Genomic DNA, 23,852 nt, shown 5'->3' on the forward strand with positions numbered 1-23,852 from the left:
GGCTTCAGTTTTTTTTTTTTTTTTTTCTGCGTTCTTGTTCTTCGTTGCAACAAGTTTAAATTGATTTAGGGTTAGGCCTGAAGATGTCTGAAGCTGAGCAGTTGAAAGAAATGTCCACGGGAGCAAGCTACAACTGTCTTAAGGGTGTGTAAAACTGGAACGGGCACATTTTTGCTTGTTCATACTTCTAAAGTGAAATTCAAGATTAAATAAACCAGAATCGTCATTTGCAACATTGCTAATTCTAAGGTAAAAAATTTAAATCAGAACCTGAACTTAGCAAATTCTACAGGGACTACTGTTGCAAACAAAAAAAGAGTGACACAATTTAGTAAAAACAATGAATAGTAACTTTAATTGCAGTAGTGCTGTAAGTTTCTGTACCAAAATACTTTAGTGTTTACTTTTTTCATACTAAGCATGTTATTGTCACTTTATACAGTAAGCGAGCGGTACCCAAGATCACACTGTAATATTTGATCAGGGGTTCTAAATCAGCATCCCCAGGATGTATTTAAAAACACAAGCTTATATTTCTGTTTTTTCTCTATGATACTGAGAACAAAGGAGTTGGCTTTTGGGTCATTCCAGCTCATGCGGAAGCTATTCTAGGGAGGTGTTTAGTTGTGGTTGATGATACAAAAACCACATGTGATGGAGAAAATTGTCCCAGGGGTAGGAGTTGTGCAACCCCTGCCCTTCATGGTGACAGAGTTGTATGGGGCAGTTGCTGTAGCCAGTGCTTTTCGACCTTCACAATTCACAAGCACTCAAAAACAGATACTAACATACTTAACGACAATACAGCAGTGTATGCAAGTGACCAAGTCGTTTTGTCCCATAAGCAGCCTTTTTCTTCAATGCCATTGCCATAAAGGACGGTCCCAGAAATGGACACTACAACTGTACAGTCATTCTCAACCTCTAAATGCGTACACCGTTACATGATGCCTGTTCTAAAAGCTATTTAAAACAATTCGTTATTTTATTTTTATTTTTTTAGTTCTGGGTGATCTACAATATTTTAAAAAGGCTTCTCTTTTCTTCAGTCCTTAAATCTTTTCCAGTTCTTGAAGAAGCTCGTGAAAGCTGGAGACGTACCACGTGCAGTTTTCTTTTACTTGCGACCTCGTAACATTCCCACCAAATCCAATGAAAGCATTCTGCAACAAGATTGAAATACAACATTAACGAGAACTTGCAAAACATTTGCAAAATGGAATTCTCTCTTAGTATACATACAGCAGGAGGGCAGGCTTCCATGTCTGTAGCACCGTCTCCAATCATCACCACCTTTTTTAAGCCATACTTCTCCTTTAGCAGGCTGATCACCTTCCCTTTCCCACCAGATTCTGCTGTAAGCTGCGTCTCGTCAAACCCAGCATACTCCCCTGGGAGACGGAAGGGAAGAGTCATTTCTCAAGGTGCTCAGGGATGGAAATAAGACTCCTATTGCATAGCATTTTCATCCATTTCAGGTTTTAATGCATGCTTGATTAGTCCCAGTGTATAGGTAACAAACACAGGTGCGTCTTATTAAACTCCTTCCAAAACCAGGACTGCATTCAACTGCTATGCAATGGAAGTCGAATTTCCATCTCTGGTGCTGGGGATCCCAATCAGCAACACAGAGTAATTATCTTTTGTATATAAAAACATTTGATTCATTGAGAAGGACTGGAACTTACTCATTGAATTTACTAAGTTAGGAGAGGTTATGCTATGCATATTAATAAATCGCTTGATCATTTTAAAGCATCTGCAGGGTTAAATATACTACACCTGTGATCAAAAGGAACTCTAGAGTGGGTGAAGATTTAGTAGCATGCACCTAATTCAATTCCCTTGCCTGCTAAACTGCACTAACGAACTTACCGTTGAAGTAAAACTTCAGTCGGTTTGCAAAGACATGGCTCAGGGGGATATTGAGCTGTGTGGCAACGTGCTCCACAATACTGCGAAACCCCCCGGAGATCAGGAATACCTGCACATTGTGCTGCTGGAGACGCTCCACAAGCTCCCTGTACGAGAATAACACAGGGAGCTCAGATCTGCTTTATTGGGGAGTGTTTTATATATTAACATAAGGCATATAAAACCTCACCTTCCTTTAAAGAAATTCCCTGGGCTATAACAGAGCATGAAAATATCAGGTATATAAGATCTTACTGCAACAGTACACTCTGGTACAGTTTCCCAGACTACCTTGGTTTCACATGTATTAAGTGCTCCTACTTTTACGCTTGGAAAAAGACGTGGTTACTTACTGTATGCCTTCTGTTAACTGAGGAGGGTGGTCAGTGATTAACTTGTTCACTTGTTCTCGAGACGGTCTTATAATTGCAAGGCGCTTCGTTAAAGCTGTTTTAAAGGTCATAGTGCCCCCCATAGCTTTGCGAGTCCTGAAATGCAAAGAATTACAGACAACTCACTCCCATTAACAATAACCTTCATTCAAAGCAGCCTCTTCTGAACCTTGCAATTATACTACGATGCTGGTACAGCCTGCTGAAGAATGAGGAAATAAAAAGCATTCAAAGCAGAGGGGTCTAGAAGTTTTAGTCACCAATCGAACAATAAACTGTTTCATCCTTAAGAGAGTGTAATGTCTTGCAGATTTTAACAGTTTGTCAGAGGTAGGTAATAAACTATGATACAAGGGACTTTGTTTTCTGTTAATTCATAACTTGATGTCATCTCCAGACAGTTGGATTCTGTAAAAACAAAAAGTTACAGAATTTACAGAATGTCCAGGTTGTACAGGAAAAGAAGTTGGTGTGCTTACATCTCTGTCACTGCGTCCCCAACTCCACAGAACTTAGCCAGTTCATCAATGCCTTCCTCTTTGATGACAGTACTATCCACATCGAAACACACCGCATCAGCGCCACGGAATATTGCTTTTGTCTCTAGGAGTGTAGTCATAGCGTTACGGATAATTCTGCAAACAAAGTACAAAAAGGGGTCACAACAACAGCTCTGTACTGCTTCTGAACTGTTGACAGACTTATTTTTAAGCTGCTGGGAAGTTTTCTTTCAGAAGCTTGTTTGCAGAAGGTTTATGCATGAGCATCTGGATAACAAAAAAGGGCTGACGTAAACTGACGGGCACAATAGCACAGCAATCAAGTAGATGCAACGTGGTAGCATTGCAAAAAAACATCAACTACCGCACACATCATCTGGTCATGCGTTAAAGAATCCCACTCGTACGATGAACAGACATTGTTTCCAAAAAAAAAAAGAAAACTGCGACACAGAAATGTTACAAAACACCGGTCTCCCTCGCACCCATAACATACACAAATGCGGGTAAGACAAATTTGACCTAAATAACTGCAGGACTGCTTTGTCAGCATACTAGTTAAATCACGGGTCCTGTTCTTCTCAGACCAAGTATTTATAAGATTCACAGTCAAAGGAAAGGTTATGACCATTTTCACAACTGGTCAGCTTCACGATGAAGTTTGTTTGAAAAGTCTAGGCGATATATGGTTGTGAATATCAAATTAATATCAAAACTTCAAACCAACTTTACCGCGGTACCAAACTAGGTGTTCTCTCATCGGCAAATCGGCAAGTCTCCCTGGGACTCCCAGATCTCAGGCACAAGACATGTGATGAACCGTGAGGCTGGTTATACATACAAGAATATTGCATCATCCTTCAGAGCTGCTTCTACAGAAGCGTTTTTTTGTGACAATCACCAAAGCCACACCTACCAACACCAAGCAACAACATATACTGTATTTACAATGTAGAATACTCTCACTAAATCATTTACCATTTGTTTGGAACTTTTATTTAAAAAACACTGTGCATGACAACATATTCACAAACACCGGTGTCTGGCAGCTGGTAAATGAAGTTTCTTGCAGCTGACTTACCTGGCTTGATTGCAAAATGTATTCGTTGTTTGGTCCGCAAACTTCTTTACGTTTCCTCTGAACGGATTTCTAAAAAATATTATATACTGTCATAAGTATAAGGCCGTTTCTTGCAAGTTATACTGTCTGTTCATTCAAACGCAAAACGGATCTCTCCGTGTGCCGGGCTGCAGAGTAACGATAAAGGGGAAGGACATGTTAAATACTGTAATGTCAGAACACACCTTTGCTGCATGACATTTGACGGCAAAGTCAGCTGAGCAAATCGTGAAGTGAAACTGTTTTTTAGGACCGCCCCCCCTTGTCAATCCTTGTGTTACTCAAACGTGCTGCGCTCTCGTTTCCCTGCTGTGTAGTTCTCCATGGATATATTAAGGCTATGCGTTTTTAAAGTTTCGTGATTGTGCATGTCATCTGTCCCCGTGTATAAATCGACACATTCATGACTTGTTTTGCATTAGGATTCTGCACATCATAATATATTGCAATAGAAAAAAAATGATCAAAAAACCATAGCTGCCAATCTGTTTACAGAGTTGAACACCAAACGGTATGTAAATTCACTGGATTACCTGTAATTGCTAAATACACTGGTTGCACCCGTGCCACGAACATATCTGTGGGTCGTTAGTGGTGCAGTAATAATCATAATGTAAGTGGACTTTTTTTCTTTTTTTTTTTTACTTAACTACTGTTTTAAGATTTGAACTTCAGTTTCCGCGATCTTACCACGACTGGTTTTGCTCAAATCGTTTTTTGTTGTCAGGAGCCAAGCGCCGCCTCCATAGCGACTGACGCCTGGGCAACGCGCTAAGTGACTTCTGCGTAACCAATCACAGGCAGGACTAGAAGGTTCCAGGGGAGGAGGCCACCAATCGGTTGAGAGAGAGGGGTGGGTTGCTGGGTAACAGGTTCGAGTGTTCTAGAAGCCGGTGACGCGGGCCGCTGATTCTTTCTCTCTCTTCGCTGCGACTGCTTTCCAGGCCGGCTGAGCTCCTGTCGACATGTCCGCTATAAAAGCCCTCAACCCGAAAGCAGAGGTGGCCCGGGCCCAGGCAGCCCTCGCTGTTAATATCAGCGCAGCCCGGGGGCTCCAGGACGTGCTGAAAAGCAACCTCGGACCCAAAGGAACCATGAAAATGTGAGTGGCGAGGGCGCTTTGTAAGACGTGCTTTGTTAAAATAACGGATTTCTTGAACCTAAAATATGAATGAAAGCACTTAAAAAAAAAAAAAAAAAAAAAAAGCACGACGTGACAATGTTGTAACTGCTGATATGCATGCTTGTTTTTCTCAAGTCTTTGTGTTCTGTTTCTAAATAAAAAACACAAACTGTAGATTAGAGGCCTAAACCGCGCAGGAAACGTAACTCACGTGTTGTTTACGAATTTGACGTAACGGAGATTTTTTTTTTTTGTGACGATTTACAATCGAACAGCAAGATTCATCACATGAACTGTATTATAAATGAGCACAAGAAGACTCATATATATACACTAGCCAGTGAACTGTTTTGATCTTTTTCATTGGAGCCGTGTTCCAGAAACAGCGCAAGTGAAGAGAATGCAGAATGTGTAGCGGGAGTCGAGGCGCGGCCGAGTGGGGGTGGGGAAATGGCAGAACACGTGGGTTTAACAGATTTCCCCCTTTACATTTTTTAACTAGAATATTTAGATATGCAGTAAATACCAGTATTATTGCGCAGGCAGGCGTTGATCAGCTGATATCCGAGTGCTAATGCAGTCGGTAGCTTACTGCTTAATGTTTAATAGATGCTTGTATGATGTGTCTACAGGCTTGTCTCTGGTGCTGGAGACATAAAGCTCACCAAAGATGGTAATGTGCTGCTGCACGAAATGGTAAGTGATGAACTACAGCATTGCCAAATAGGTTTGTGTTGTTGCTTTCTCGTACTAAAAGCTGTGATCACGATTAGGACATACCGTTGCGTTGCTTATTTTGTGTCTTAGGATGCTATACGGAGTTCAGTTCATATATATAATTTATTTATAAATGCACAGTAAACACCCCAGCGTGCCATGTAGCACTCGTGGTCATTAAACTGTGCCAAAGTAAAATCTGGTCTGTACCTCTGCATTGGAAGAACTTCCTTTTCTTGCACATGTATTCAGCGGCCCTGTACAGTTAAATATAAGGTAATACAAATTTAGTTATGCATGCAATTTTAGTTTCATTGTTAAATGTAACAAATACTAACAATTTGGATCAACTGTGTGCCTATTTTCTACTTGTTCTGTAGAGGCATGAAGTCTAATTTGTGTAGATATGCTGGTAGTCCAATCATTTTATGATCCTTTGATGCTGGATTATTTTATGAAACTGTCAATGCATCCTAATTTCCTTATGATTTTAATGCTTATCTTTTTACACAGCAAATTCAACACCCCACAGCCTCGTTGATAGCCAAGGTTGCCACAGCGCAGGATGACATCACAGGGGATGGCACCACTTCCAATGTGCTCATTATTGGAGAGTTGCTGAAACAAGCCGATCTCTATGTATCTGAGGTAAGCAGCAGAGACGTTGTTTTACAGTAAGATTTTTTCAAATGTAATTTTGAGCTGCATAGACTAGTATGCTAATGGTGTTGTATTTCTTCAGGGACTTCATCCACGAATAATCGCTGAGGGGTTTGAAGCTGCAAAAGAGAAAGCACTTCAGGTCCTGGAACAAGTGAAGGTGACTAAAGAGATGGACAGAGAGACCCTGATCAATGTTGCCAGGACTTCTCTTCGCACCAAAGTTCATGTTGAGCTTGCAGATCTCTTGACAGAGGTGAGCCTGTTGGTTTTTCTCATTTTTAAATACATGTTTGTGATTTGCAGTTCTACAGTAAAAATGTGGGCTGTACCTCAACTGTGGCAGAACAGGTTTTTTTTTTTCATTCATGTATTATGGCCAAGTACAGCTCAAGTGAGGAATTTAAATTGGGTAATTTTATAATAGGTGTGTGTATTGTAACCATTTTAATGGAATTAATTTCATAGTACAAAAACAAATCTCAGTGTTTTGTCCATGTGTCAATTCTTTTTTGCAGGCTGTCGTAGATGCTGTTCTTTCTATCCGACAACCGAATGAGCCCATTGATCTCTTTATGGTTGAGATTATGGAGATGAAACACAAAACAGATAGTGACACAGTGTAAGTGTTCCTAGAAAGCTGTTCCAAGTAGCATTTGTATATAAAAAACATCTTTTTATGCATGGAAGAATTCTGTATTACTTTTACCAGTAGTATATGCAGTCAGACACCATGCTAAAGTATATTTCACTCTTTAACAGTGTGATCAGCAATTTGTTTGCTGTCTACAAAGAAAGACGGAATACAAGATCTTAGATCACCACCTGCACAATTTGATTATGATTTTTAAGTGATATGGTCCTGCGTTGAATGAAAGAATTTACTGACTCTTGACTGGTTTTAATTATTATTTTTTTTGTAGCCTGATCAGAGGGTTGGTTTTGGACCATGGTGCGCGACATCCTGACATGAAAAAGAGAGTCGAGGATGCTTATATTCTTACTTGCAATGTTTCCTTGGAATATGAAAAGACGTAAGTGGATCAGAATTTTCCAGTGCAGCTGTTATGGAATATCTGTGCTTCTGGTTATGTTCAGTTAAACACCACAGATATTTCTGAAGTGCTGTCTGTAGTTTGGGGTTACGGATATTTTAAAACCTTGCATTTATTTGTATATATTTTTCTCTATTTAAAAAAAAAAAAAAAATCATTTTATAGAGTGAAGACAACAAGTACTTTCAGAGCACTGTACAGGATATGAATATAACAAAAGCACAAAGTATCGCTGTCAAAACATTTGACAATACATTTCTCCCGATTTTGAATTGGCATAACTTGTGAAATAAGAATGTAATCTTAGTTTGATTTATTTGCACAGTGAACACCCCAGCGTGCTATGTAGCACTTCTGGTCCTTTAAACTGTGCCAAAGTAAAATCTGGTCTGTACCTCTGCATTGAAAGAACTTTCTTTCCTTCTAAATGTATTCAACGGCCCAGTACATGCAGTGCTAGTGCTTTTGTTTGTGTACCCTGCAAGACGCAACTCCTCAAATTATTGTTATTTTTTTAAAAACAATGTGTTGATTCACAAAGAGTAGTTAATCCCTTATTTTTCTGTGTCTACTTATCAGAGTATCTGCAACAGTTTGTTGCAATGTTGACAATCGCAGGCATCTAGAGTCAGATTGTATTACTAAAACTGCTCCGAAATGATTAACTTCTTACAGCAGATTAAAAAAAAAAAAAAAAAAAAAAGTAATAGGGCAGTTGCAATCTGACATTGTGTTGTGGAATAATGCAGTATGATGTGCCATAGACTACAAAAGTGTTATTGCATATCTTGGTCTATCAAAGATGACCCAGCATTTCCTGTTGTGTGTGTTTTATTTTATCTCTCCAGGGAAGTAACCTCAGGTTTTTTCTACAAGAGTGCTGATGAGAGGGAGAAGTTGGTTAAAGCAGAAAGAAAGTTCATTGAAGAGCGAGTCAAAAAAATTATTGAATTGAAGAAGGCGGTCTGTGGAGACTCAAAAGGATTTGTCGTGATTAATCAGAAGGTGACATTCTGTTTTTGTGAAATGTATATTTTACAGAATCTAAGCCTTCCGTATACCTGAGTTTAGAGTTTGTGTGTTAGATGCAGGGCACACTGCCCATTTTGCATGGATTTTATTTTGAGAACAGATGCTTCTAGCATGTGGGCTGAACTTATGTTTTTTTTTTTCTCATTTAATTTTTCAGGGCATTGATCCCTTCTCACTGGATTCCCTTGCAAAAGAAGGAATTGTGGCTCTTCGCAGAGCAAAGAGAAGAAATATGGAAAGGTACATCTCAAGATATTTCCTTCTAAACCTTGGAGGCGACCTATTTAAAACATTATAGCCTTTCATTTTAGCCTTGTAAACTCCTTTTCTTTCTCTTCTCATTTCAGACTTACACTTGCTTGTGGGGGTATTGCTATGAATTCTGTGGATGACCTCACACCAGAGTGCCTGGGACATGCTGGTCTTGTGTTTGAACACACACTTGTGAGTATTTGTGGGTTTTTTTTTTTTGTTTTTACATAAGTTTAGTAACTAGATCTTGTATTTTGCTGTATGTAAATATTTTAAATGTGCATGGAAGAATTCTGCATTGGCTTTTGACGTAGCCAGAGCAGTCAGACACCATGCAACAGTGAACTTCACTCTTGCTTCTGAACATGTAGTGTCATAATACTGTTGATATCTGCATAAACAGAGTGAATACAGTTCTCTTAACGGCTATAAATTAACTCTAGCTGTAATGCTAGTTACGTGTGAACTGTTAATTTTAGATCTGTTTGCTTTCCACAGGGAGAGGAGAAGTTTACATTCATTGAACAGTGCAGCAACCCACGCTCTGTGACCCTTTTGGTCAAGGGTCCAAACAAGCACACTTTGACGCAGATCAAAGATGCTGTGAGAGATGGTCTTCGGGCAGTCAAAAATGCAATTGAAGATGGTGTGTACTGTTTTTATGTTTGCATGAAATGAGTTTCTATTGGGCTAGTTGTGACTCTTAACAATTTGTTCTTTTCTTTTTTAGGCAGTGTAGTGTCTGGGGGAGGTGCTTTTGAAGTTGCAGTAGCTGATGCATTAATTAAGCACAAACCTAATGTCAAAGGAAGGGCCCAACTTGGAGTACAGGCATTTGCAGATGCTCTGCTTATTATTCCAAAGGTAGGTGTCCTGGCTCTTGCTGTGTAATATTTTTCAATGGTTATACTGTCTGTGATAGTATAGGGTTTATTGCCTTTTAATTCTACCCCCCAGGTCCTTGCCCAGAACTCTGGTTATGATCCTCAAGAAACGTTGGTGAAACTTCAGACAGAATATAAAGAGTCTGGACAACTTGTTGGTGTGAATTTGAGCACTGGTGAGTTGTAGTACTTTTATTGTTTAATCCTTTTATTTTTTTTGTAAGTACTTGCCCATTTTAAATCTGAACAAATCCATTTCTGTAATGTTTGCATATTCCTACATTTGGAAATCCATTAGGAATGCATGTGTTAAGACTTCTAGCTTAAATATGTATATATTAATGGTCCCATTTGTGTTGTATTTGTGACATGCAATTTGACTGTTCATAGGTGAGCCAATGGTTGCAGCAGAAGTCGGTGTTTGGGACAACTACAATGTTAAGAAACAGCTTCTACATTCATGGTAAATGATTTTCTCTGTGCAGTGCAATTTTTGATTCTTGATTTAAAACTTTGTTTTGGCAGACTTGACATGCAAGGTATGTTTTTGTAGCAGGGCTGCAGTACATTTTATCCTTAGTCATTGTACTGATAATTTCAATGCTGACATTTTGAAATGTTTGAGTAGCTATCTGCACAGTAGAATGTGTCATGTTTTGTAACTTACAAACCTCACAGCTAATTCTGTTTTTAATATTCTTTCTACAGCACGGTTATTGCTAGCAACATTCTTCTGGTGGATGAGATCATGAGAGCTGGAATGTCTTCCCTTAAAGGCTAAAATCTAAGAAAAGCAAAGGACAGTCTTCGGTGGTCAGAAATGCCACTTCTAGCAAGCACTATTTGCCATCTTCAACGCAAAGCTAATTTTTGCAGAGATTTAGTGACATGCAAGGCATACATCATTAAATGTTTTAAGAAGCCATTTGCCCCAATTAATACATTGATTATTTGCTCCAGAATTAAACAAGTTATTTATTTGAATTTGTTAATGGCACTGAACTGTACAGGACAGCTTCCCACTGTTTGTACCCATTAAAAGTTTTTGTTTGGCTCTGAAAATGGATTTCTAGAATTTGTTGTGTTTGTATTTTTTTCTATTTGACAAAGGAAATTATATCACTTTATTCTGTAAGCTTACATCAAACAGTGTAAACATGTTTATTATACATTAATTTAAAAATGTTAAATTATAAATGCAAGTGTGTGTTTTGTATAGAAAGATATCTGCTCTAGAAAGCCAATCCATGCATTAAATGTACCCTTTTATAATCTGTGCCTATAATACTTAACGTGCTGTTTAGGGGAACACGCTGTGCTACTCAATGAACTGGCTGTAAAGATTCTGAACATGGACATTCTATTTGCCATTACCTTGTAAAAACTGCTTTCTTGACACAGTGAACAGTTTATGGATGTGAGCATCAAAGGTGACAAAGCAACGATACAATAGTTCCCAGATTTGCATTGTTCTGCAAAAGTTTCTCAATGATATGTTTACTGGAGTGGATTATACTTTTTTCAGGAAAGTAGACAATGCAGCGGGGATGTTGATGCCAATAACCCAAATGGGCTAATTAATTAAATCCAATGTAATTGAGTATTGATAAATTGAGATACGCAGGGCTGCACTGGTGTGAATTGGTGTTTATAATGTGATCTGCCTCATCGTTTTGCAGTATGCTTGCATGTGATTACTTTCTAGTTGAGATTTAAGATCCTTTGTTCCTCTTATTTTGTCACTGAAGTAAATCCTGGTGTGATCAAATGGTAACTTTAAATGCAATTATATTTAATAATAACCCAGCTCAAGTACATGTATTTAAAAAATGTTTATTAAAAAAAACAACAACTTATGAGCAGTTTGATATTTGGGTAGCTAACATTACCAGTGACTGTAGCGCTATTACATTTTTTCTTTATTTGATTTTATTTTGATTTGTGTGTGTGTGTGTGTGTGTTTTTATATACACACACACACACGTGTGTGAGTTTTTCGCCAGGCTGCAAACCCCATCACGTGATACAAGTCATGACGCTAACACTGCGGTGCACCCGGAACTTGTTGTCATGAACCAAAATACAGCTTCCTTTCAAACAAAATTTAAAAAGTGGGTTTAAAAAAATCGACACGTTATCCAGTTTTCATTTTTTAGCATGATCATTTCGAAGGAAGCGTTATTTTGCCTGAGATAGAAAATACAAATATAAACTTTCAGAAACGCGTATGCTTTTCTTCTACGATGAAAGCGATCGTGTTCTCCTTTATTGTCATACAAGTCTGCAAGACTTCAGGTTCAAAAGGTTTGTCGTTTTATATTTAATTACATGTTTTCTGCCATATATATATATATATATATATATATATATATATATATATATATATATATATATATATATATATATATATATATATATAGGCATATCCCGTACGTTACAAATGTTTGTGATCTAATTTAATTTATATTTACTCATATATATGGTACCGTAAGTTATATAGCAAAAGTTTGTTAATTAGTCAAGAAATTAATTTTCTTATTATTAACAAAATTACTGACGTACTGACGTGCACTCGTATTCCAAGGTGCACGTACTTTGGCAAAACAGTTTCTAGCTACAAAACATGTTTTGTGAGGGAGAACTCACTGTTTATGCTAGGTACCAATGGTCTCAACGGTACATGGACCTCTCTGCAGAGTTTCACAAATGGGCACCTAATAAGCCGATCCAGGGACGGAGAATCGCCCAGCCAGGGGGCGGTCCTGCAAGACCGCGACAGTCTATGCACAAAGTATCCCACTGTACTAATTCAGAATTCAGGTTAAGGCTAAAGTCCTAGTCCTCAGCACATGTGATTGGACCTGCAACGTGGCACTGTTCACATTGTATTTGTACTTGGTCCAGAAACACAAACAATTTGATATTTAAAGAGTTACATATACAGTGGAAGGTGTCGCATTGTAGCATCATATATAAGTTGTCTATGCTTTAGTGATGCAGTCATGGTAGTGTGCTGTTACAGCTTTTTAAAATTTTGTTCACAAGCAAGCCAGGTATAAACTCACACATTTTGTATGAAACAAAATGGGCTGTGTTCATAATTGATCTAACAAGAATGTTTTTGTTTTTAACAGCAGTCTAGATTCATAAACATCCCCCCCCCATTCACATGCAGGAATATTTCCCATTAGTAGTAAAGTGATCCGCAATTTAACTTTCCAGGGAGTTTGTTAGGGCACAGAAGTACAAGACCGAAGCAGAACAATTCGGATGGAGTTTTGTTTTCCAGGATTTTGTTTCGGACGAATTGAAAAGCAAAGTGACCCAACGGATTGAGGTTCGTATGTTAAGGTTTCGTGTTTAAAATGCAGTCGTAGTTTTGTACAAGGTTGTTTTCATTTACAGCTGAATATTTATCCTTCTTCAAAGCTGTGCTGTCTGTAATAGTACGTCATTGAAATAAATATTTTTCATATGTTTTAGTCAGCTCCCTGGTGGCTGCCTATTGAAAAGGTGTTTTGGAGACAGGTATGTATATATTTAGATGTGTTTATCGCTGTAATTCCTCCCCGTGCTTATCCTGTTCTCAGTGCTTTACCATGCTTTCAGAATTTCACAATGCTTTTACTATGCTGGCTTTCATTATACTATGCTTAATATAGACTTAATATAATAATAGACTCCTATTGCACATGTGTAGTGTACCTCCCTGTTATATTTCGGTGACGAGCAGGAGTTTTACAACCTGCCGTAGTTTCAGATATTTGGAGGCTGTGGTTATATAAACCATGTAGGTTAATCTATTTATGCCTGTATATACCCCCTTCAGCCACGATTTTCTATTTGAATTTTTAGAACTTTTAAAACGTTATAGAGTTTGAGGAATTGCCCTGCCAAAACATACATGCATTATAAATAAATATAAAGGAAACTTAACGTGGTACAGTTATGCACTGGGTGACTGAAGGGGATCTAATGAAGTAAAGTAATTAACTGAAAAGTCACTATTTCAATAACGGTCTATAACGTTTTGGCTTCTGCACATGTATAACAGGTTGCTATCGTTCACAATTTGCAGCCTACAGGTCCCAGTTCAGGTATAAAAGACAGACTGGATTACCCCGTTGTTCAGGTGAGCTGGAACGATGCCCAGGCCTTCTGTAAGTGGAAAGGGAAGAGGCTTCCTAGCGAGGAGGAGTGGGAATTTGCCGCCAGAGGTGGGCTGGAAGGTACAGTTGATCTTTGTTCTGCTACACAGAAAGTATATGTACCTCTCAAGACTGTAAATAGCACCCTAGATGTGTCGGTTCCATGAAAAGGTGGGTTACTATTAACTCTACACTCACAGCATCTCATTACCAGTGCCCATGCATAGTTTAATCAAAATCAGGCAGTTTCCAAGATACAAACTTCAGTCATTAAGTCAAAAAAGTAGGTCACCGTAAGTTGCATTTACAGTTTGTTGAATAGCGTTGTTTTATTTTTTGTAAAGGCGCCTGTGTGTGAGTGAGTGGTATCTGTGTTCTCTTTGCCAGGCAGGACATTCCCATGGGGGAACAAGTTTCAAGCAAACCGGAGCAATCTGTGGCAGGTGTGTATTGCTTGAAATTGATCCCGTGTTTGATTTTTATTAGACTGTTAAACACGCATGCTGTGCATGTTATTTATGTTGCATTGTGCATTCAATCCGGCAGGGTCCATTCCCAGACGAGGACTCTGCAGAAGATGGGTATCACGGTGTTTCTCCTGTCAAGGCGTTCCCTCCTCAGAATAACTACGGTAGGTGGGATTTTGCTGGGTTCTCCAGGGTTATGCAAGCGTGTCAAAGCCGTTTTGTTCTGTGCAAAGTGTTAACTGGTATGCATGGCCATTATGAATGCCTTTTACTCATTATGCATTTTGCAGCTTTTTTGCGAAAGGAAAAATAAACTTGCCACTGTTAGAAATCTAGCACTGCTTCTTTCCAATTTACTACCATTACCAGGTTTATTTTGCAAAACCTGAATTTGATAGATATTTCGAGCAACGTTGCGCACTGGAGTAGATAGCTAACAAACAGTGAGTTAACATGTGGGCTTTTACCGCTAAAAAGACTATACATGAAAAAAACCAATGCTGTTAAATAATGACACCACAGTAAAAAAATAAAGGGAACCCAGTGGCAGTACAGTAAGGTAGGCAGTAGAAAGTTCTTAGTGTAGAGTGTTCATTCACAAATGAAGTTGTTTAATGCTTTTGCATGGTGCTAGGTTGATGCGGTGCATTAAAAGGTAGTGATTGTAAAAGCACTTCCCTGAGTGTATGTGTGCATGCCCAGGCAGCAGGGATGGTTTTGTGAGGGCTGGGGATACTCTCTCTCTCACCTCCAGGGCTGTGTGACATGCTAGGGAACGCGTGGGAGTGGACAGACTCCGAGTACCTGTCTGAGGCTTCGCCCCCCGGCCGCCACACCCCTCACAAGATGTTTGTCCTTCGAGGGGCATCCTGGATTGACAGTGTTGATGGGTCAGCCAATCACAGGGCTCGAGTCACTACCAGGTCAGAATTTTTAATTTGGTTAGCCACTGAAAATTGACTTTTTTTTTTTTTTTTTTTAAACTTAAGAAAGATCTTTGCACAACATACAGAATTTAAAATAACTAGCAAATGTTGTCCAACTGATTCAATTATACATTTTCAGCATTCTGGTTTGTAAAATATATAGAGAGCTGATTTTTTTTTTTTTTTTTTTTTTTTAGGTAACTGATTTGTTTGTTCTCTTGTGTTTTTGTAGAATGGGAAACACTCCAGACTCTGCTTCTGATAACCTGAGCTTTCGCTGCGTGGCCAGCGTTGAACTCAAAGAGCAGAAGACTCAGCGTGAAGCCGAGCTGTAAGAAGCCACAAGCAGTTTGAGAAGAAGCAGACTTTGAGACGTTAACTGCGGGGTGATTGTTACATTTCTCCTATGGAGAGTGGAGACAGCGATTGTTTCTTTGAACACTTTTTCCCAGTACAAGAAGTAAGACGAATAAAAGAATAACTGTAACGGCACCACAGTTCATTTTTAAAATATATTTTGTTCTATTTTAGCAGCAGTACTTGGTTAGGTGCTGGGTTTGTTTGAGACTTGCATGGTAAGTTGCTGTTTATTTACATTCAAATACAAGGTACAGAGGTTTGTAAACTTTTTTTGTTTAATTCTACATATAAGACAGGCTGAGTTGGATTTTTAAAGCCACAGTGTCATATACTGAACAGAGTTACAGAACCGATAATAATGAAATGTAATTGCTTACCAAGAAGGTATAACCGCTGAGAGCATGCAGGGTGTGTCACTCTAGGATTTGTATCAGTAATCGGATCACACAAGAGTGTCATAATGCTAATAATGTATTGGCCAAGTTAGGAATTCGAATTTAACTTTAAATAAGGTTACTACACTGTAGTAACAGGCCTATCCAAACACAAGCGCCATTCAAAAAAGCAAACTGCGCATTCAAGATATAAATGAATAAATAAGACAACGTACTACAATTACAGTGTAATAACTTACATTGAGACACCAAAAACATAAACTAGCTGAATGCTCAGCTGTGCCATTGCTCAACAAAATTCCATAGACCCAGCACAATCCTAGCTGATTCATGATAGTCTGGTTCTAGCAGAAATACAAGCAAGGCCAGTACTTTGAAGCACACATGCTATGATACATATACACTCTAGTAAGACAAGGCTGATCACATACAGTTTTTCTTTCCAAACTAATAAAAACAGTCGCTGTTTACAATAATGTACATGGCAGTGCAATAAATACATTCATTGAACATTCCTGATCCAGCCACATGCCTTAATATCTGTCTGCGCTCACATCTGTGTATGAAACTTTGCACACTTAAAAATGCAGCGCACTTGTTTGTACTTAGAATGTGTAGATATTAAGCGGGATGCAATTGTTATTTTTATTGGCTCATAGTCAGTACATTCTAGAAGTGTGTATGTTTAAGTTTCAGTTTTCTATTTCATTTATGAATTTGTCTTTGTTTCCTGAACCATGCATCTGGAACTAAGAAATTGTCTTCCAAAGATAAGAAACTCATTTGTACTTATTTGTATATTTTCTTGAAATGAGCCCATAGCTTTAAAAACTACAGCCATTTAACAAATGGTTTATTAGTTGGCTTTAATTTACTAATATAATTGTTCTGGCTCTGCTGCCAAAGACAGCAGTATTGCCTTGGCGGTGTTCTCGAATAAGGCAGCCCTGTTCTGAGCCTGGCCTTTCTTGACCCAGTGTCCGTAAATCTTGAAGGCACAGCCGTCAATCAGCTTGCGTATGGGCTTGATCGCGTACGGGTCTCTCATTATGACCTCCTTGGTGACGGGCCTCACACGCCGATAGGAGGAGTAAATACGAACCATAGCAAGTACAGTGGTGCAGATGACCTGGAAGAAAGAGTGAAAATGTTAAAAGAAGGTTTGATGGTTTGCAGCGTGCTGTCCTATGCTCTGTGAACCTGTCCAATTGGATTGCAACTGCATTACCTTGAACTTCCTGTAGGGACTGAAGTGCCTCACTTCCTGCACGACGTACTGCTGGAAAAAGGGATGGGCCAAGGCTTCGGTCGCTGTGAATCGCTTCTTGGGGTTCACCTCCAGCATCCGAGAGATCTGTTCCAAAATGGAAAGTAACCTTTATTTTAGGACAGCTTAAAAGCGGGCATCCGGTCAAAACCTGAGCCAAGCTTTTCAAACATTTGAATACAAGGGTTCCCTTTGTGCCTGATAGAGCAGATTTGATGACACCCAGTATGAGGTGTTTTACTGGTGTTACATTTAAACACTTGCAGAACAGGTAAAGGTGAGCGGCATGCCAGCCCGACCCTGCCACTTACCAGATCTTTGACGGTGTCCGATCGGTCATCCCACTCTGGCGAGCTGTAGTCGTAGCTGCCACTCAGAATCATCCTCAGCATCAGCATCTGTTTCCTGTGCCAGAACGGGGGGGACCCAGCCAGCAGGGTGTACATAATCACCCCAGAACTCCATCTGCACAGAGGGACAAGCATGCATTTACAAATGCAGACGCTCTGTGTGTGCTGTCTCTCCCAGTACTGGATCTGACTACACGTCTTAGGCAAAAATGCCAAAATGTTTTTCTAATTGCCAGTGCATTGTACTTAAACTTAGAAATACAAAAACAAAAGCAATCCAATGACTTTTTTCCAATGTCTTTTAGTATTTCTAAATGGAGCACTGTTGTTTTGTAGTTATGAGTGTAGTTTTGAATGACGGGTGTAATCACGGTGCAGACCTATGGCACTTTAACTCCACACAGTCTCATATAACGTCTACTCACAGATCTACTTCCTTTCCATATCCCGGGTGGTTCTCATCCATGGAGCACTGAATGATTTCCGGTGCCAAGTACCCTGGGGTTCCACATATCTCTGTAAAACAAAAACACTTAATATCAAGGGGCCAGAACACTAATGCACGGTTACTGGTGACACCTGCTGTCTACAGTGAGGGCTGGCAGAAAGAAGATTGTCCAGGACTGGGCTTGCTCCTGATCAGCTAACATTCACCAAACTCTGTTTGCTACCTTACATTGCCCAAGCAACAACAGACTGGAATTACAGAGTAAATCATGCATTTGGAAAATCACTGTGATTCTAGTTTATTTCCCATCCAACACATATCAGCAGAGACTCATTTAGCAGAGGAGCGCTCTGTGATCTGGTGCAGGAGGTGAGCATGCTGACTTGCTGCTGTCTGCCAGGTATCTGGTTACATCTTAACCTTTGTCATTTGAGCTGGGTAACCAAAGCTTGCTAAACATGAAGATCTGCATGCATTGAAACTGCAGAACTGGGTTCATTCTAATTGAAGTCATTAGGGACGGGTCATGCATTTGGCTACACTGGCATCAGCTGTTCTCTCCTAAAGGAGGAGACATTCCCAATGATATTTTATCCCAGTCACAGCGCCTCAGACTTTGATGCAGTTGGAGAGGTTTTTTTTTATTTTTTTAATTTGTTTCTATACAGGAAGAAGTACAGAAGTTTATGAAATGGATTTATCTTAAATGGAGCTTCAAATGTTTTTTTGAGTTTTGGTGTTTCATTTCAAAGTGGTTCTGGGGTCTGTTGCTTCCTTATTGAGCGATCATTCTTCTCTAAAACTGACCTTACCTGGCTTTGAGCTAGTCTGGAGAATTGTAAGGGCTGGCGCTGATCTGTCTTCCTCGAGGAAGACAATTAAGTTGATAGGTTACATTGGCACATGATTATAAAATGAGGAAGGCTGTTAGTCCCGGCACTTTCCAAACAAGCTCAAAACCAGGTAAGGTCAGTTTTAGGGGAAAATGGTAACAACATGATGGCAAACTCTTTAAAATAGCAAAGGTGTCTAAAACAACCATTAAAATTGAATTTGAAGCTTCTTCCACTAACTGCGGATCGAGGGCGTGGCCCCACCTTTGAGCTTCTGTCCTGACTCCAGCTGGCAAGCGAAGCCGAAGTCGGTCAGTTTGATGTTCATGTCGTCGTCCAGTAGGATATTTTCTGGCTTCAGATCCCGGTGAACGATGTCCTGGGAATGCAGGAATTGGACCACTTCTAGCAGGGCACGCATTATATTTCTAATTAACAAGGAAAAAAAAAAAAAGAGTGCTGCTTTTTAATTACATTGCACAGCACTTGTATTTGCATGAAGATATTTGCATTGTATGAATTTTATTTGCTAATATTGGTAAGATAATGTCTTCTATTCCCTGACCACTAGAGTGCGCTCATACTGCAGTCATCCAGCCAAGCCAGATGGTTCAGAAAGAGTTCTAATAAACACCTTGTTTCTTACTGGCTTTCTGATTCTTCATGATAGATTGTTTAACCCTTTTCATGCATGACATATTAAAAATAGCTTTAAAAAGTAGTTTTGGACACAGAATAAATAGATTTTTAATTAAAAAAAACTCCATTGCTTTATATGGGGGAAAAATGGCATTGTCATATGAGGTCATCATGCATTTTGCATCTTCCATATGTCTAGAAGAGAAGTTTTTTGGGTTTTTTTGCATTCATCCCCTTATGAGGTTTAAAGCCTGGCAGCCTGCTAACACAGAGCTTTAGTAGCTATTAAACATGCTTGCTCATTATTGCAGTATCAAGAGACATTTTTACTTTAGAAATAAAGTCGTGGATTGTTTACTAACCTGGTTTCCTTCTCGCTTAAGGTTACTTTTTCAGTGAGGTAGTCAAAGAGTTCTCCTCTCTTCATTCTGACGAGAAATTGAAAATGAGGAACACAACATGTGGAACATAGGTGGCGCTACACTGTACTAAATCTGGGGAATGTAAACAGACTGGGCTGTCAACAAGGCTGGATGAAGTACACCTAATGCAAAGTCATGGAAGACACAGAGAACAAGGAATTATATTTTCTGGTGCCTATAATGAGTACCTCTGCAAGATTGCTGCACAACGTACATTTTGGGATATATTAATAGCAGCATTCATTACCAAATCCAATTATTATTATTAAATTAAGTCTGAACTGGTATGTTTATATGTTTAAGTGGCCCCTATTTCGGGCCAAAATAACATTTATGAAACCTTGGTAATTTCCAGTAATCAATAAAGCCTGATATTATGCATATGGGGTCACTTGGAGGGGTGTGGGGGTGTTATGTAAAAATAGAATTCACACAACCCAAGCAGGCTTTCCCAAGAGACAAGGAAACCTGACCTGTCCAAGCTGAAAGTCTTTTTGGAAAACCTCCAAGCCAGTGCTGTGATCTATTCCTGCACAACACAGGGAGTGCTCAGCGGTGCCTGACACAACAGGGTACCCAGGCAATCCAAACACAGACGGGCAGCTTCTCGGAGCAGATATTGTGCCAACATGTTCATAATGCTCCAGTTGTGGACGCAGGGGCTGCACTGCATTGCAGCGAGAGCGGGACTGCACTTGAAAGCGATGCCAAGAAAAAAAAAACAAAGTTCTCACTTTGAGTGCCCATTTTGATCCTGGTCCCACGCAACCAGATCTAATAGGCTGGTGATTCAAAGCTAAAAACAATTGTAAATAATTTATTAAAAAAGGACTTACAAGTCAAACACCAGGAAAAAGAAGACTTTCGACTCGTAGCAATCATTCAGCTGAACTGAAAAGATAAAGAGCAAAGAACAAATAAGAACCTGAAATGAAGCATTGTTCAGAGATGATCAGACATGCACAGCGGCTGCTGCTTCAGCGACCGGTCAAACATCATCTAGCAAATAAAAAGCATGTTCGCTTTAGTTAGTTAAGCAAATCACACAATATACAAATAATCAATTTTATGATATACTAATACAATAATACTATATACACTATGTATAGGTCATCATACAAATAATGCATACCCTACTGCATCTATAGGATTCATCAATTTGTTTAGATTCTGGATGAAACTTAGACAAGAAATGCATCAAACAAACACTCTGCTTTAAACAGCATTGAAGCACAATTATTGTTTGCATGCAGCATTTTTGATAGGCTGTTAATGGGGGCCCTGTTTGTCAGTAGTAGCCTCTGATTGAGATGTCTATGAGTTATCTCAAATAGTGAGAAATGAAGACATCAGCTGAAGGGTAGGTATGGCTCTGTTAGATACAAATGGATTGCACGGTGCTGCTGAGTGGAGATCTAGAGGGCTGTGTGTCCAAATCAGCAGCTCTACCGTGAAAAAAGGACTTGAGTACCAGGTTACAGACACCCCTAAATACCAACCCCATCACCTACATGCACAGTGTGTTGAATAACTTCTTACAGCAATGCGTTAGTCTTGATTAGCCCATTCGGAACTTGTGTTGATGACCGTCCATTCTAAGATTCATCACAATCACTGGCGTTCCATATCTCAAAAAAATAAAATAAAAAAAATACAAAGTTAGCTTACTAATGTTCAACTGCCCGTAGACTTTCTTCAGGATGTCTATTTCCTTGGCAGTGGAATCGCAGATCTCCTCTATCTCCTGGGAGGTCAGCTTCTCTGATGAAACGTCGATGATTTTCACAGCGTAGTCCTGGTTTGTTTTCTTATTAATGCAGCGGCGCACAACGCTGCTCACCCCTCTGAAACAGAGAACGGAGCTGGCTGTTTAAAATGCCACACACCGAGAAACCTTAGCAGAGCCCAGCAATAGCACCGACCCCTGTTTATTGCATTGTTGTTGTCACCTGGTTAGGCAACTTTCTGACACAGCACACAGTGTTCAAAAGCACACGGGGTAGCTGTTAATAGCTTACTAACCTGCACGCCAACAGGAATTGCAGCTCACAATATGATACCAGCAGTAGGTAAAGAATCCATAGGAACAGAACTCCACACTGATTGCTCAAGGAGCGGAAAAGTTCCGTTCAAACTGCTCTGGAATTACATACTAATTTGTGCTCAACTTCGTATTTCAGTTTTATATGCCACAGGTGTTCAATAAAAAAACGAGTTATATTAGCTCAAAGAGCCAGCTACCCAGCGCTTCGATATGTTGTACATATCTTTCTCAAGGAAGGCGTCTGCCAAATAAATAAATGCATACATAATAACAGGCTTTAGTAAATTATTACCAGTCCAATACTTTAGTAGGAAACTGGATACACTAATTCTGATTCCCCACCACTTGTAAACTGGGCCAAGGCATGCCTGTATGTAGCGGGGCTCTACCTGCTTCAATATCTTTAAATAGACCCTTTGGGGGAATCCGGGTTTCATGTATCCTGAACTGTCCCATCTGATTCTCAAGCACAAAGATTCATATTAATATTTAAACCCTGAGCCTCTTTCTCCTCACTTCATTACTTCACACAGGGCTCTGTGTTAGTTGAAAAGTGCGCTGACACTACCTACCTGACACCTTATCTACGTAACAGCCTGCCTTCGGAGTCACAAAACAAAAGGTTTTGCAACGAATCTTTGCTGACGGGTATAAGCCTGCTTTACTGGGAAGTGCTTTCAAAGATAGAGCATCAGAAATCCATATGGGATGAGCTCTCATTTGATCCTGGCTTTAGCTAGATTCCACAGAGCACTGGAACACACAACCTTGCTATGTTTTTTTTTTGCTTGATATAAGAAGAGAACGATTTCCATCCTGCAACAGTTTGTTACAATCTCTAACACTCACACTGTTTGATTACATTTTATACTGGCCAGAGCCAGTCCACGTTGCTTCTCACTATCCCTAGCGCCATCTGGCCAGTGCTAAAACACGGTGAAGAATTGGAAGAGAAACTCTTTACCTCCCGAGGATCTCCTTTGGTTCATATTTGTCATAGAACTCGTTAGCTCCCACCCAGCCTTGTAGCTCCTCCTCTCGTGTCATTCTCGCTTACACGTTTTCTAAATTCAGCTTTGTTGTCCTGGCAACAACAAACTGGAATGCAAAAAAAAAAAAAGAAAAAAGCAGAATTTAGTATTTTTTTAAGGTTTCTTCCAAGCCACTGTGCACTGATTATCCCCAGCGACAGGGATAGTGTGGAGACACCTACTGTAGAGATGTCACTTGTCTGAGCTACAGGATGGTTCATCCAATTGTGATGAAACGTATGATGTCACACCCTTTGAACTGCATGGTTATCCCAAAGCAGAGACACACAACACCTGCCAGGCTGAATTGTCAGAGGCTATATCTTGGAAATCCATGTCTTGTTGTGATGATAGTATATTGAAACACTCAATCAGTCACAGGAGGCAAACGTTTTGTTTAATACCTTCATTATTGTTTTATCTTTAAAACTATGCATGGGCTTATTTGTTAGGAAATTCTACAAGCTGTGAATATGAGAATACCCGAGTATTACTTATTATAACTAACTAATAATGGTACCACATTCCCTTAAAGACTATAACATCGTATACTTGTAGTAAAAATTAATAATAATAATAATAATAATAATAATAATAATAATAATAATCTATTTAAATAATGGATAAAAACGCAGTTATGGAAATATAAGGTACAATTTCTCGCATTTGAATGCATATGAAGACGCGTAACGGGTCTGCGAGGTTTGTTCACTGTTATGGGGAAGTTGAGTTTAGAAAGGCACAGAAAACCCTGTTCTATCGGAATGGCCCGAGTTCTCATCACCTTTCACTCCTGCCTGATTTTCAACAGGCAGACTCGACGTTTTGGTATTGCAGAATACATGCACGGTGCAATAAGCATAACTAATCCGG

General features: G+C 39.4%; 4 protein-coding genes and 4 non-coding genes across 9 annotated transcripts; 6 read left to right on the forward strand and 2 right to left on the reverse strand.

Annotated features, from left to right (window-relative positions):
* Positions 1-327: 327 nt before the first annotated feature.
* Positions 328-4,557, reverse strand: psph (phosphoserine phosphatase). Of its 2 annotated transcripts, XM_041241051.1 has the most exons (7): positions 4,460-4,557; positions 3,888-3,956; positions 2,786-2,941; positions 2,268-2,402; positions 1,876-2,021; positions 1,243-1,391; positions 328-1,163 (listed from the first exon to the last, which is right to left on the reverse strand). In XM_041241051.1, exons 1-7 carry the CDS (start codon positions 4,534-4,536, stop codon positions 1,053-1,055), a joined length of 843 nt encoding a protein of 280 aa, XP_041096985.1. In that variant the 5' UTR covers positions 4,537-4,557; the 3' UTR covers positions 328-1,052. The 2 variants fall into 2 exon arrangements, with proteins under 2 accessions (XP_041096985.1, XP_041096986.1); XM_041241052.1 differs by lacking the exons at positions 3,888-3,956; positions 4,460-4,557 and adding an exon at positions 3,539-3,660.
* Positions 4,558-4,793: 236 nt separating this feature from the next.
* Positions 4,794-10,711, forward strand: cct6a (chaperonin containing TCP1, subunit 6A (zeta 1)). Its single transcript, XM_041241049.1, has 14 exons — positions 4,794-5,028; positions 5,682-5,745; positions 6,280-6,414; positions 6,509-6,682; positions 6,945-7,048; positions 7,350-7,460; positions 8,330-8,486; positions 8,671-8,753; positions 8,861-8,957; positions 9,264-9,411; positions 9,496-9,629; positions 9,723-9,825; positions 10,040-10,112; positions 10,358-10,711. Exons 1-14 carry the CDS (start codon positions 4,892-4,894, stop codon positions 10,428-10,430), a joined length of 1,593 nt encoding a protein of 530 aa, XP_041096983.1. The 5' UTR covers positions 4,794-4,891; the 3' UTR covers positions 10,431-10,711.
* LOC121308586 lies at positions 5,900-6,033 on the forward strand. The gene has a single exon (XR_005948529.1). It is a non-coding gene; the product is annotated as a small nucleolar RNA SNORA22 (small nucleolar RNA).
* LOC121308583 lies at positions 7,108-7,237 on the forward strand. Its single transcript, XR_005948526.1, has one exon. It is a non-coding gene; the product is annotated as a small nucleolar RNA SNORA15 (small nucleolar RNA).
* Positions 7,799-7,933, forward strand: LOC121308585. The gene has a single exon (XR_005948528.1). It is a non-coding gene; the product is annotated as a small nucleolar RNA SNORA22 (small nucleolar RNA).
* Positions 9,046-9,181, forward strand: LOC121308584. Its single transcript, XR_005948527.1, has one exon. It is a non-coding gene; the product is annotated as a small nucleolar RNA SNORA15 (small nucleolar RNA).
* A 2,152-nt stretch (positions 10,712-12,863) lies between the features above and the next one.
* sumf2 (sulfatase modifying factor 2) lies at positions 12,864-15,682 on the forward strand (the record flags this gene model as incomplete). Its single annotated transcript, XM_041241047.1, has 7 exons — positions 12,864-12,986; positions 13,133-13,177; positions 13,728-13,878; positions 14,185-14,240; positions 14,344-14,428; positions 15,019-15,187; positions 15,423-15,682. Coding segments are annotated over 7 exons (732 nt in total), but the record flags the coding sequence as incomplete, so codon positions are not given.
* A 129-nt stretch (positions 15,683-15,811) lies between these two features.
* On the reverse strand, positions 15,812-23,142 carry phkg1b (phosphorylase kinase, gamma 1b (muscle)). The gene is made up of 9 exons (XM_041241050.1): positions 22,913-23,142; positions 21,573-21,748; positions 20,741-20,795; positions 19,845-19,910; positions 19,108-19,271; positions 17,988-18,078; positions 17,524-17,677; positions 17,174-17,299; positions 15,812-17,074 (listed from the first exon to the last, which is right to left on the reverse strand). The coding sequence occupies exons 1-9, from the start codon at positions 22,993-22,995 to the stop codon at positions 16,820-16,822; spliced, it is 1,170 nt and encodes a 389-aa protein (XP_041096984.1). The 5' UTR covers positions 22,996-23,142; the 3' UTR covers positions 15,812-16,819.
* Between the last annotated feature and the right edge of the window lie 710 nt (positions 23,143-23,852).

The sequence above is a fragment of the Polyodon spathula genome, unplaced genomic scaffold (genome assembly GCF_017654505.1).
Source record: "Polyodon spathula isolate WHYD16114869_AA unplaced genomic scaffold, ASM1765450v1 scaffolds_754, whole genome shotgun sequence".
NCBI lineage: Eukaryota > Metazoa > Chordata > Actinopteri > Acipenseriformes > Polyodontidae > Polyodon > Polyodon spathula.